Source organism: Corvus cornix, chromosome 6, assembly GCF_000738735.6.
Source record: "Corvus cornix cornix isolate S_Up_H32 chromosome 6, ASM73873v5, whole genome shotgun sequence".
Classification (NCBI taxonomy): domain Eukaryota; kingdom Metazoa; phylum Chordata; class Aves; order Passeriformes; family Corvidae; genus Corvus; species Corvus cornix.
Window position 1 is genome coordinate 15,908,688 of NC_046336.1, and position 14,525 is coordinate 15,923,212.

General features: G+C 38.3%; 1 protein-coding gene across 6 annotated transcripts in view; it reads left to right on the forward strand.

Annotated features, from left to right (window-relative positions):
- Positions 1 to 14,525, forward strand: part of EXOC6 (exocyst complex component 6) — an 86,423-nt gene that overhangs the window by 56,189 nt on the left and 15,709 nt on the right. For all 6 annotated transcript variants that reach the window (XM_039553662.1, XM_039553661.1, XM_039553663.1 and 3 more), the window contains one exon: positions 5,970 to 6,043. In XM_039553662.1, coding sequence (XP_039409596.1) covers positions 5,970 to 6,043 — 74 coding nt within the window. The remainder of the gene's footprint in view (positions 1 to 5,969; positions 6,044 to 14,525) is intronic.

Here is a 14,525-nt window from a genome sequence, read left to right on the forward strand (position 1 = left end):
CTGAAAAATGCATCTTTTCCACCACTCTGTAATTTCTAGCATGGGCCTTACAAGTGCTAATAGAATGAACTTTACTTCTTCCTTTCTGCAAGGCTTTTAAAGCATGTTAGAAAAAAAGAATTGGTTTTTCACAGAAACCCTTTGAATAGTTTAAATGCAATTATGGAAGCTTGTCAGAATAGTGTGTTGCAACAAATGACATTTTGCAGTCTGTGGAATAAAGGAGTGACACAAGATTTTGCTCGGACTGCTTTGATGATGTGGTTTCATTCATAAGGTCCATCACAGGCACATTCCAGGCCTCACTGTGATGCCCATGATTTATGTTCTTGCTCATCACCCTCCCCCAGCTTTATTCTTTGATTCTTTGGGATTAATGGACACGACAGTGACATTTCAATTAGTGCTTAGAGTGTGCGAATAATTCACAACTGTTGCGAGTTTTCTACTGTATTGTATTAATGGGTTTGACATTTTACTTACAATGGAGTATACTCAGATGAATTTTGAACTAAGAATTTAGATGAGATGTAGAAAGTTATTAATATCTGAAGGTAAACTTTTAAAAATTCTTGCCAGTATCCTAGAATTTTTTTTCTGATCTTTAATTTTATTCTTTCTGATGTGTACTGGAGAGATCTAAATAAAATCAGGAAAATGTGATAACTTATTAGCTTTTTTCTTTTCTGTTAAAAAGCAATCAACAGTCCAAAGAACAATCCAGCAATCTGTTAGTCTGTAAGTGCTCTTCTTAGTGGCAAAGGATAGGTAGAGTGATAAGTGGACTTCCAAGAAAGGAAGGTGGAAGGGAAGGAAGTGATCTGGTGGTGAATTGTGATTTTCATTATCCTGCACTAAATTTTCATGCAGTGTAGTACCTATAGTAGCTAACTTCAAAAAGCAGCGCAGAAAATCTGGAAATATCTGATATTTTTGCTCAACAATAATACTAATAGCATCAGATGGTCTTGTCTCATGATTTGTAAGGAAAAAAAGATCATCATCATCTTGTTCTTCTTCTAGCAAGTTTTTTGTTTCCTTCCAAAGGTTCCAAACTCTTTCAGTATGATTTCAGTTTGTCCTGTTCTAATGAAAGTACTTCTCCACTTCCTCTGCGAATTCTATAACCTAGAGCAGTGTTTTACCCCTGTATTTTGTACCATTCTTTCTCAGTGGTTATTTTCCACTAGGTTGACTGAGATTCTTTCAGCACTGTTCAAAAAATAGAATGTACTAAGTCCCATTGAATAAAATCCAAAGATTAGTCTTTTGCTTGCACATTACATTTCGGTTCCCCCAGAAAGGAAACGGGTTGCGAAGGGGAGGTATTTTCTTGAAGTGAAATTCAAATGTGGGTTATTGTATCTCACTTTACAAGAAGAAAGGTGTACATAATAAAAATGAGCTTTTCAGAGACACCATCCAGATCTATTTAGCTTACATCAGCTTCTTATTAAAGAGTTAGAAGTTGTCAGAAGTTGTAATTGTTGGAAGAGCAAAATGTTTTAATGTATGTGTTTTAACACAGATGAATGGTGAGGCAGGATTAGTTAGCAGAATGAAATATGGGTGAATGGGCATCCTTCTTCACCCAGATGTGAAAGGGTGAAAAAGTTTTGGGTCTTGCCTGTAATCGAGCAAGGGTTAGTAGAGAGTTAGTGCAAAGCAGGGTGCTCTGTATTTTCCTGATCAGCCCCATGTATGGCTTCCTGACAGTCCCTCCTTCCACCCACTGTGTGGAGAGCTGCAGTATCCAAGAGCAAGTGACATCTTGAGCAAAGTGTTCTCTGCTGAGCACACACAAAAGTAATCTCCAGGTGGGCATGCCAGAAGCTGAGGAACTCAGATCCTGTTTTTCCTTGGAAAGACACGATATTCTTCTCTGGAGCCCCCTCAGTTTACCTGCCTTCTCTCCCATCTGGGCAGTCAGGTTAACTTCGCTCGCTGGCGGCCATCCTTCATGTGCCGGTCACGTATGGCAGCACGGGCGGGAGAGGAAGCAGCGAGGTCTTGCTGGCACTGGGGGCTGCTGCCTGGCCAGCTGGCAGCTCCCTCAGCAAGGCTCCCTCCAGGCGTGTTTGAACAGCTGGAGCATCCAACAGGGCTGCAAAGTGGCTGAGGCAGCTGAGATAGTCACCTGATTCTCTGCTCTTCCTTTAAAAATACTTCTGAAGCTTTGCTGTCCTGCCTATGAATCAGTGCTATGAGACTGGCGTAAAACTGTCCTAGTTTAGCTTTTGATTCAAAGTCTGGACTCTGGTTTTTAATTTCTTCCACTGAACAGCAAAACTGTTTGTCAAGAATTAGGTACTGAATTCCCAGACCAACAGAGAGGCACAACCAGATGATGTCTAAAAGATGGGATTTTGAGAAAATAAAAGGAAGAGACCTGTTAATAAATCTAGAATTGCAGAGAAAATCAGTGCAATTTGCAGTTAAAGATGTCTTAAATTCCATTTAGCAGATACGGCCTTTATCTTATGATCTCCATTAATACTTACGTATATATATGTCAATTCTCATATATCCTGTATACAAAATGTAATTACAAGATCAAAGCAAAATATTCAAAAGAAAATGGACTGAAGTAATCTTTGCAACATTTCTAGTCACCATTATAATGTGTGTGTTACCTCCCAGCCTGTTTTTGTATTACTACATATTTGTTTCGTTCGATCCTACCTTCTTTATATTCCTAAACTGCCTCTTACAGGAAGTATGTTGAGATTCTACATATTGAGGATGCATGCTGTGCCAAAGTTATTGTTCTATATGCACAGTAGCAGCAAAGCAGAGGAAGAGATGATGTTAACAAAAACCTTGTGAATACCAGATCACATAGTGTGTATTTTCAACGAATTTTTCCTAAACATTTAAGATTCTGATTCAAGCTGCCAAACAGCCACTTGTGTGTCCCTAAAAGTGACAGTTTAATGGTGATCTTTGCACTTCATTCTCCTGTGTTATAAAATTCTGGAATGCTTTTATGCACATTATGCCAAACAACCAACCATCCCCCTACCCCTCCAAATCCTCTCTAAGTCTAGAATGATTGTAGGGGGTGAATATTTTAGAAGATGTATATATGACAGTGTCTCATTACTATCTGGAAAAGGGCCCTTAGGACAAAGACATTAAGAATGTTAATCCTGTTCTTGTAATATCTTCCTAATACGCTGTGCAGTAGAAAATATTTAATTAGCTTTGTAAAATTGTTAGCAAAACTTAAAAGCCCTGCACTGAGGGTAGAGGGGGAACTGTCTGACTGTTATCATAAGTAGATTATCTTTTTGCCCTTTGAACTCATGAAATTAAAATAATGAAACAAATTCTATTGTAGTCACCTGTCAGAGTGATCCAAATGTGAGAATAAATGCTTGTGCTATAATGAGTGTCCCTAATGTTGTACATGCGTTCATAATATAAAATTGTAGTTTAAGAGAACAAAGCTGATAAAACAACTAAGTTTGGTACATTGTGTGCTTCTTGTTCCATAGCTGCAATGCTAGTAGGTATTACGTAGAGAAACAATTTTTTTCTGCATTATTTAATGCATTAGGATAAATTCCAAACTATCTTACCCTGATGAGCACAGAAAAGAGGCAAATATTTGCCCCATGGCATGGAAGAGTATTCTGGTGTAGGAATATATCTCCCAAAGTATACAGTGCCAAAAGCTGAAAAGACTTTCTTAAGGTCACACTTTTCAGTTATATTTACTTTTTAGTTCTGTAGCCCTTTTTTTGTCATTGATCTTCTTTCTCCCAGTGCTAACTACAGTTGTGGAGTGGCTGGAGGAGTTGAGATTCTGGTGGGGGAAGCTGGTCTCAGTGTACTGTGTATGAGCAGAAAGTTAGGATCAGATCAGGTGATCTGATGGGCCTTACTTTCCTGGTTTAAGGGGTGTAGAAAAGACCCCTTCTGACCATCATGCATATCCTCCTTATTAATGTGCTGCCAGAGCTCACAACTCATGTATCTCTTCTTATCTGTTTACTGTGTAGCTTTGCTTAGAATTCCATGCTGGAGTGTGGTGTTCCGTTTTAAACGCTGTGTTTGGCTGACCACAGAGCCCAGCTTCACTGTCTGTAAGAAAGGTGTTCTTAGTGGCCATGAAATGCCTGCAGAAGACAGCAATGTAGACACATAAGCCTTTAGCCTGGGTTGTTCAGAGGGGTGCCCAGAGTTCCTAGGCTTAGGCATATTTGTACGGTGATTGTACAGGCTGTTTTCTCTTTGCTGCTTTTAAAGAGTTTAATTTTAGAAAACTCTGCCTATGAAATACTGAGTGTAAGGTATGTTTTTTCTACTGTTTTTTAGCTTTTTTTTTTTTAAAGGCATGTTTGTGGTCAATTAGAATTCCCTGAAAACACCTCTAGAAAGTTGGTGTTACTTATACAGTAGGAAGACCAGACAATTTAAAATTCACACTTGAATACAGTAATCAGTGAGCATTTGCCAATGTTACCAATACTTGTCTGTGACATTATAGTGGTCTCTCTAAGGCATTTGATTGCTATTTTTTATTTCTGTAGTTGATAAAGAATGAAGTTGTATTGCAGTTCAATTCATTCTCCTGTTACATGACTTTTGCACTAGTGTAATACAAGTAATAAATTCTGCTTCTACTGGTAAAGCTGCTACTCTAATACTATATCCATCTATTACTAAGCTATTCTTAAATATTCTGAGATGGTCTTAGTAGTTCCTTGTACCATTTAAGTGAGAGTCTTTTTTTTAAATTGTGTTCCGTATAGTCATTTTTAGACTTGTGGAATAGTCTATCTGAATTCATTAGTCTGCTTTAAGTTGAAACCATACATTCAGAACTAAATGTTCGAGGCCATTTTTCTACCATTGTGTTAGCTCAGACACCAGTGGTTTTCTGGATTTTACCTCCACATAATCTACATTTTCTAACTAGCCATTTAAAAAAATATATTAAGGATTTCATATTACTTCTAAATGTTAGTATTAGGAACAGTGGAGTTTAGCACTGGATGCATATGTTCTGTTTCCTCTGCCATTGAATGACCTGTTTCTCAAACTTGGAAAAAAATATTACCTTTCATTGCCTCAGATGATGCTTCTCTAAAACTATTGCAGTAGTATCTACTTTGTTTTGTTAAGAGCTCTACCTGAAGGGCGTAAGAAAAATACTCTTAATTTCTTTTGAAATAAATATCTAACTTAATTTCTTTTGAAATATCTAACCTGAGTGGGGATGTGAGGCAGTGGGTATTTGTTATTAACTTGTGACTGGGATAATAACAACAAAAAGTGTATTTATTTTTAAGTTGAACAACTATTGATTGCTTCCTGATTTAGATAAATAGCTGACTTTCTTTCACTAGCGTGTTACCATTTTTTGTATTATGATTATATTTTTGCCTGCCAATTCTGACAGCCAATTTTGGGTTCAAAATGAGCAGAAGGTCATTACTGATAAGCAGGCTGAAAAGCATAAGCAGGAATTTCAGCTCTGCTCTGACAATGGCACATGGGGCTTTCTGCCTGTTGTCTGCACATGAAACTAACTCCCACCTTAGTGTTTGTCCTCTAATGCTGTTTGGCTGGAGGTTGAGGTTTTTATAGCATGGATGCTGTAACAAAGGCAGATGTTTGAAAATACATTGACAGCCATGAAATTGGTATTATTTTGAAATTCTTCAGTAATCATGCACCTCAGGCTAAAAAATATCTTGTTTTCTGTGGTCATAATGTTACTACTGGGTTAGAATTTTAAGCAAAATTTCTCGTAATACTCCTAAAAGTATTATTCTTTAGGGTTATTGGAAGAACTGTCAAAAGGTTGTTTGTTGGTTTGTTTGGTTTTAATCACTGTGAGTTATTAGTTCAAACTATTCCTATGAAACTATGCTACCTAGCATTTACATTGCATAGAGCTTCATTTTTCTGTTAGATTAAAAAAAAATCTACATCCGTAATATTTAACCTTTTTTTTGCAGTGTTTGCTAGTTCTGAGCCTGTGCCAGGATTCCAGGGAGACACCCTGCAGTTAGCTTTCATCGACCTCAGACAAGTAAGACACTAGTTGGTGTTTTTTATCCTACTAATTTCCCCTTCTGACCAATGCTGAAGTTATTAAATTCAAGAACCTTTCATGTTTTTGCATTCCCATGTAATTAGTTGTGAAAAGCAGTTATTTGAAGTGTTATTAGTGGCACTATTCCCTGTAATTTAGCATAAAACTGTTTCTCCAGTGCGTGGTTAGGGGGCACTGTGCTACTGGTAGTACTCTTACAGGAATATTAGATTGAATTTTGGTCCTGACAATTCTGTGAAGATCCTGTGGGAAGATCCTTTTTGCAAGAGTGTATGTGTTATCCTGGTGTGTGCTGATCTGATTCCATTCTGAGCATTTGCTCCTGTCTGCAAAACTACTCCCTGGGTAGCAGAATCAGGCATCACATTATTTAACATTTCCTTTCCTGAATTTGTTACATAGAATTCTTTTAAACTGTTGGAAAGCAGATTTATTCCAACTGGATGATCTTTATTCTACATAAAATCTAATTTAATTTAATTTAATTTTAAATGCTGTAATGTTGGGAACACTTTCCCACAGATCTTGCCAAAAGGAAGGTTTTTCCAGACTAAAATTTACTAAAATCTTTGTAAATTCAGACACTATAACCACCCATAACAAATGATTTTCAAAGCCTTTTCATGCTTGAAGTTAGCTTTTACAAATGATTTATTATTTCACAAAATTGTAAGTATGCGTACCATTTAAATAGTGAAATGAATCATTAACTGCACAGGGAGGATCTTTAGCCTGCAGATGTTGATGATATTTTTCAGCACCATTATGAGCCTATCAAAGTCATTAGAAAATAAGAGAAAGTAGAAAGAATTCCATACCAAATTATCTATATAGTAAGAATATTCTTGCTTTTAATAGTTTAGTAGGTTTTTCACAGCAAGATTATTAAAGGGTATTTCAGAAGGGAAAGTTCTTGAGGCAAAAGTATTCACATTTCTCCTGATAGTTAGAAAGGACTTCATTCAACTGTCTTTTTAAATGAAAAAGTTAAAAGGAGGGTTCTCTGTTACGTTCTCGCAGTAACATAACAATGAACACTATCAACAGTGGGATAAGTGTGTACTGTGTGAGAAGGATACAGGATTATGGCTACAAGACTTGTTCATGCCACAAGTCTTGCCTTGACTAGCAGCCTTCCTCTTTTGGATTCTTTTTTACTCTCTTTTTATTGTCAGTGTTAAAAGGACTAAACATCTTTCAATTTGTACTTAGATCATTTCAGTTTAAGGGAAAGGATGTTGAGATTTTGGCACCATTTCTGTCCTCCACCTAAGTGGTATAAATCCTTGCAGAACCTATGTTTGTTTCAAGGGAAAACAATTTTTCCAGCTATGCGGGAGGGCATACTTACTGCAGGAAATAAAGATTCTTGTATATTTTAAGCACTAGCTGGGGAATATGTCACTTCAATAGGTATTATGTTGTTTATGATAGCTCTTAGTTTATGTTAGCAACTTATATTTAGAATTCTCTCAAGCACTATATAGAGGAGAGAATTTAGTTGATTTAAGATACTTTATAAACAGGAGAAGTTTGGGCAACTCTCTACTGGGTTGCAACTGGAGCTTGCAGATGTAGAAGAGTTCTAGTATATGTGATTTGGTTTGGTTTTTACTATATTTTTGTGTGCATCACCAAAAGGTATTGCAGGCACACATCAGAAAGTCCTACCATTTAGTAAGGCTTTTCAGTGCTTTCTCTCTTCTCCTTATTTGTGATCCATTTCTGTCTTAATAGGGTAGATGACAGTTCTTTTCAAGAATACTTAGAAAGGCAACAGAGCCTTTTTCAAAAAGTTCTTATAAAAGGTCATGCTTCTGTTTTTTAGTTTGAATTTGATACTTCTTCATGAATTGCAGGATATGAAAGATAAGGAAGTAGGTCCAGTGGTCAGGTTTTACCTGCCCACCCGGACTGTGCCCTGAGGTCAAACTCCTGATATTGGCTGTTTGGTACAGAGGAGCTGATGACAGGTAGGGGCTGATACAAGGGGGAAAGCTTGAACCGTATCAAAGCTAAAAGGCAGGAGATTTGGGACTCAGTGAGAGACTGTAGCTAAAAGATGGATCAGCAGGATTGCCCTCTTCTTAAAAAGCAGCTGACCTGCAAGGGAAAAGACTTTATCGTCCTGCCAATCACATGGTTGCTAATGGAAGCCAGTTATCTCAACAACAGCTTACTCACTCTGTGCTGTACTAGTGCAGTGTGTAAGATTAATGAGGATTGGGCAGTAGGATATTATAGCACATTTTACTAATGAAGTAAAGTCACAGGGAGCCAACGTGGAAGACAGAGAGAAGAGCTACACTTGGATAATTACCATGTAGGGAGGAGCAGCTTTGAAAAGATTTGCCATAGGTATTTTCAACCTAACAGTTCTTGATCCTCTGTCTTTCCCTGAAGACAATGTGTAGGGAGCCTGTTGTCCCCAGCAAGCCCACTTTCCTTCTTCCTTCCACAGACATGGAAGAGCAAACAGAAACAGAAACAGCTGGCATGAGAAAGAGTTGTGTCTAAGAAGACAATAGTAATTAGTAGCAGGAAGCTCTAAGAGGACAGAAATCACAAAAGGGCAAGCACTTACCAGTGTGCCCTTTGAGCCACCTCTTTCTCTTTATACTGTTCTCCACTTAGGCTTTTTTCATACTTAATATGCTCCTTACAGATCTTTGTAATCTGAAGAAACCCTAGTCAATAAAGATTTTTGTGCTGTTTCCATAACCACAGCATCTCAGCATCTTACCCAGGTGACTTGGTGTGGTTGGCTAATCACACATGGTGAATCACATGGATCATCTAGAAACTTGCAGCTCCAGCTATTTTAGCAGGTAGAAAATTTGGGGCAGATTCATGGTTCTGTGCAGCTGCAGTAATTGTGTCATGCCTTATGCCACTTTTCTTAGCGTATGACCTGAGGTCACACCTATGTGCACCCTTTGACCCCACTTAAAGCCACTGAGGGGCCATCTCAGCCAGGCAGTTATCAAAGTAGCATGTGCTGCGTTACAGAGATGTCTCTGGCATCTTGTGAAGATGACCCAGCTCTCCTGCAATTTGCATTGCTCTCTGACAATCATTTCTTGCTACTGTCTGTACAGGGAGCCTGGGTTAATAGTGCAGTGGCCCAAAGTGAGGGGGAATAAACTTTGGGGATTTTGCTACCAATTCAGATCTTAGGTCAATCGGAATTAACCTTCAAAAGTGAACAGGTCTTAGTTTGTTCTACTTGAATCGCCTCTGAAGAGGAAGCACAGCCTCTGATATGAATTAGTTTTTCCTGGTTATGATCTGTTCATTAGTGCCTAAAGACTAGGGTTACAGTTCTGGAATGTGAGGCAGTTTCTTGGATGTTCTGTACACCTAAGTACTGTGAGGAAAAGACATTAATATTATAATTTGTGTGTTATTCTTTGGAGAGCCAGTGTAGTATGTAGTGGACAAAAAAAATAACCTTGTGTTAGGCTCAGTAGTTGCTGTCCTAGGCCAAATGTCCTGATTCTTAACCAAGTGGGTGCCAACAAATACCTACTCTTGAAATCAAATTATTTCCTGCAGAGATATAACCTAAGCTGCCAACATAGCTTGACTTTGTTTCACTTTGGACTTCAAAGGTTATTCCTGATGTTTCTCTCCACCGTCAGCACTGCTTATGGGCTTCTTCCTCTACTGTCTCGTCTCAAACAAGCTAGCTTGATGATTGTGGAATTTCCTTGTTTTGCTGGGGTGAGGAGAACTGTGTCTCATCTGTGTTCTTTTGGCACTTAAGTACATGTGGTTAACACCCTCCAGCTGCTGTTAGTGTTGGTCCTGCAATGGGCAGCAGTCTCAAGTGGAAATAATCTATTGGTAACTCCAGAGTTAAGCAACCATAGTAGCAGTATCTTCACCCACGTGACAAACACAGAGTTTACAGTCTGATAGTGGTGTCCCTCAGATGGTAGACCAGGGGCTGTGATCAACAATGTCCATAAGCTCTGCTTAAGCATGGGGGGAAATTTTAGATGATTTTCAGCAGTTTCTGTTTGCATTTTCTCAATGTTAGAGATAAATTGGACATAAAGTCATAACACAATCAATATGATTAATATACAGAGTAATATATCATAGAAATCTTAGAAGATACATTTTTGTCAGATTTTGTTTATGATGTGTGTAAATGAGCATGTGTCACTTCTATGAACTCAAATTATTGATAGTCCACAACATGTATTCCATCTGCAAATTGATACCTGATATTTAAAAGTATAATACATTATCTTCTAATTTGGAATCATTGATAGTTTATTGGGTTGCTTGTCCATTTATTTTGTGATGTGTTTTCTGGTGAGAAGTATTGCTAACCTTCTGACCTGCAGTGTTCCATGCAACAAATGTAAATTTATTTGAAAGAGGAAATTGTTACTGCTACTTAATATAGCCCTCCTCTGTCTTCCCATTCATTAATGAGACATAGCATTGTCCTTCTGATAAACTAAAAAGAAACTCATAGTAGGTAGGAACTGTGTAACAGACCACTGGGCTTCAGTCCCAGGCGCAGGATTTTCTGCCACTAAAGGCAGGGTGACAGTTCAGTCTTCCTCACTGTTATGTTCTCAGTGTTTAATTTGAATTAATTTCCTGTGGTAGTAACTGCGTTTCAGCTCTGGCTTGTCTCCGATTCCCAAAGGTGCAGCCTGCCAAAGCTCTTGTCATCTGTATTCCCTGTGGAAAATGCTCTCGAGCTCTTCAGTAAACCTCAGGGAAGTTGCAGCCTATTGCCAGACCGGTTCACCATAACTCTTGGAGGTTGAGAGCTCTGAAGGTGTGCTCTGGCTTCCTTTACAGGCTGCCAGCCCACAGAGTGCCTAGGCTTTTAAATTAGGGGGGTACACTCACCCCAACCTCTGTGCCAAAAGAGTTTTGAACTGAAAAAACATCAGGATTTTTCAAGAGGGAGAAATCTTCAACAGTATGTTTAGGAGTAAGTTTTAAAAGCTTCAGAGTTTGAAGATAAAAAGTAAGACTTCTTTTCATAAGGCAACAGTTTGAATTTTTAATTAGAAAGTAGTATAGAACATTTCATCTTTTGCTTCCTGAGGGAAATGGTTGCTGAGACTTTCATCTTCACAGAAGCTCTTTCACAATGCTTACCGATCCCTTTTCCCCTGTTTTGCACTCCCCAGCTTCTCTGAAGAAGCAGAGGAGCATGTTACATCTGTAACATGAAGCCCAGCCTCAGGGTGCTATGTAATGGGATTTGTGCTTCTCTAGTTTTCAGTGCAATGCTGCTTATTTAGCTAAAGAAAGGAGCTCAGGTTTCAGACAGCAACAAAACAGGAGTTGCATCTCCCTGGATTTCAGATCCTCACTTTGCTGGAGGAGGAAGGCAATTCTTCCTGGACTTTCCCTTCTCCATAAATTAACTTGGCAGTAAGGCAGGAGGGCTTGAGACACACTGTGATCAGAACAGGCACATGTCAAGTTTCAATATCTCATGTACTTGCACCATACAATGGTAGCATGCATATGCATCTCTGGGTTTAAAATGACACAGTTATTTGAGTATGACTGCAAGCAAAATACATGTTACCTGGCTTGCTGGGAAGACACAATATTTCTTCAGAGTACTATATTCTTCCAAGTAGACAGGAATTCTTCACATAAATGTGGCAACTTGTTTGTAAGCACTTATATTCCCTAATGGAATCTCTTACTTTTGATTTCTCCTTCTCAGCTAGGTTCTGCAAAGCCTTTAGTAAATCACAGTAGGCTCAGATCACAAGCTGTGTGTATAGATATTTGTGAGGAAGATCTCAATCAGTGCTCTGTACACAGAAGCAAACCGGCTCATTACTGGGATGGGGTTTATACCTGCCAGATGGTAAGAATTAGGAAGCTTTGGTAACAAATGCACAGAAATTAACAGCAGGGGGTCAAAAACAATCGTGGCTTTGGATTCACCATCTTGATAAGGATTTGCAGAATCAAAGCAGAATGGCAAGTCAGTCATTTCCTGGTAGTAAGTATTCCTACCCTGTTACTGCCAGAAACTAAAAGCACACATGCCGGGTATTAGGTGTCTGTATATTCTTTGGGACATTAAATCATTCATCAAATTCAGTGCAAAACAGATTGTATCCAGTTCATCTAAATGTCCCTTTTTCGGCAGAGAAGTGTAAATACCATGCTGATCATGTACCAGCTTTTTCTGTAGATCCTGGTGTACTAACAGTGAGGGGGAATACCTGAAAACAGGTTTGAAAACCTCGGTGTACAGATGCTGTTACTTCAGTAGCTCTATCAATACCTCACTTAACTAAAATGATATACATATGGCCATTTAACTAAAAGATACCCTATTCCATCTATGGCAAAAACCTTACCAATTTCTCCAGAGGAAAGTATAGTATATTTTGAACAAAAGGTTGTGAGGTGTAACGGTGTAATGCTTAAGCAGAATGCCATCTCTTAATCGACTGTAAAGAATGCCATAGGTACCTGAACCATGGAAGTTATAAAAAAATAATAAAATTTTCTTATTGTTTCTTTAAGCTAGTTAATTTAAGGGATGCAATTCTCTCAGTTGTCCTCTTACCTGACAAGATACACACGAGAACTAAATGAGCTGACAAGAAATCTGTACTGTGTATTTAGGAAATGACAGAACTTGTGAAGCATTGACTCAGCTTGACTTAGAGACCTGCAGATAACAATCTTTGAATAAGAACATAAGAACAAGAACATTAGGGCATTTTTTGTTGTTAGCCGAATTTATAATTTTGGGAACTAAGGCAGGAAATCGCATTTATTGGTCTCATTTGCCATGTGCAGGTGAAACGCTTGACTTAGAACTGTGCAGGGGAGTTTTATCTTCTAAATGCTACAATCATAGAAATCACTAAAAGTTTCACTGGAGAGGTTGATCAAAGCAGATATTAAGGAAAAAAAAAAGTTGGCAAATGCTGCTGTCAAGACTATTTAGGTGGACATCTCTGAATCCCTATCTGACTACTAACTGTCACATTTAATCAGCTTTAAGCTCTTCTTGGTCATCATTACTTTTGCAAGACACAGTTAAGAAATAGTTAATCATTTAATTCAAAACCTACAGAGCTGTTGTTATGATGAAAACTTCATATCTCTGGAAAACCTTCCCATTCAAGAAAATTCATCCCATAGTTACAGAGGAAATTCCTATAAGACTGGGACCTAAATGGAACTAAATTGTGTCCTTGGTAGTTGAAGTGAAATCCCAAGAATACTCTGCACATAATGTTAGAACCCAATTCCATTTGCTTGGGCATGACACTAAATTTCTTTTATAACTGGCATGCTGTGGAACACTTACGAAGCAGCCATTTCCAAAGACATTATGAGAGACGGCACAAAATAAACTTTATCTGGAGGTTTTATTCTTTTGCAGAAGGACCTGTTGGTAGGAAAGTGTGAGAAGGTTCACTTCTAGATAATTTCTCAATTAACAAATACCTTCTTTTGAGTCACTGATATGCATTCCATTTGGTGGAAGTTACTCAATGAAACGAAGATTCTCTCTAGTTATTTTTCTGCTAGCAGTTTTGCTCCCATCCAGTCCTTGCCTTTGTCATGTAAGAAATTATGTACATGCAAAGAAGAAAGATTTGGGTGCAGAACTTCACAAGGTTTGTGAATACATTATATCAAGCTGTTGTCTTCCTGCTGACATCCAGTTGCTGCAGGATCTCCACCATTGTGTCTGGGCTCTTCTGTAGCCCTGAGCTGATGGATTGAATTCAGTTTTGGAGCCCCCATCTCCCCAGTACTTCCTCTGAATTCTGTGAGCAATATGTGGTTCCTATGAGTAATGAATAAGGATTGTTAGTTGAGCAACACAAGAGAAGAAAATTACTGGTTTCCTTCAAGTTCCATGTTGTTTGTATTCTGTTAACATTTCTAAGTCCTAGTCTCCTATCAGGGAGCCATGGAACTGGTAGCTGCACTAGTGTATTAAGTAATTTCTGCACCAAAATCACTTACATTCTCCAGCCTTAGATAAACAGGTAGTGTCGCTGGTATGTAGTATGTACTGAGCAGCACTACTAACCCTTTAACCCTACAGATTTGCCTGCAGTATTTTTTCAGTTGCATCAATCAACATATTTAGGTTCCATTCCTTTTCTAAATTATCTGTCAATCACATGCAGCAGACAGAATACCCCATTTTTTCCCCTTTTGCTAGTTTCTTCTGTGAAAAGGAAAGTCCATCTTATCTTTAAAAGTCACTGTAGGGCAAATGTAAAATCCAGCTTATCATACATGTTAACATTTATGGCTCTCATAACCTGGATGTGTCAGGTTTGGAGCAATTTATCCTCCTACAAATTGTGCTATTTTAAAGAATATTGAAATAACAAAGTTTGCATGGATGATTCACATATACATTGTGTCCTCCCTGCAGAGGACTTTCTCTAGAGCATTAGTAGCAAAGGAACAGTGCAAC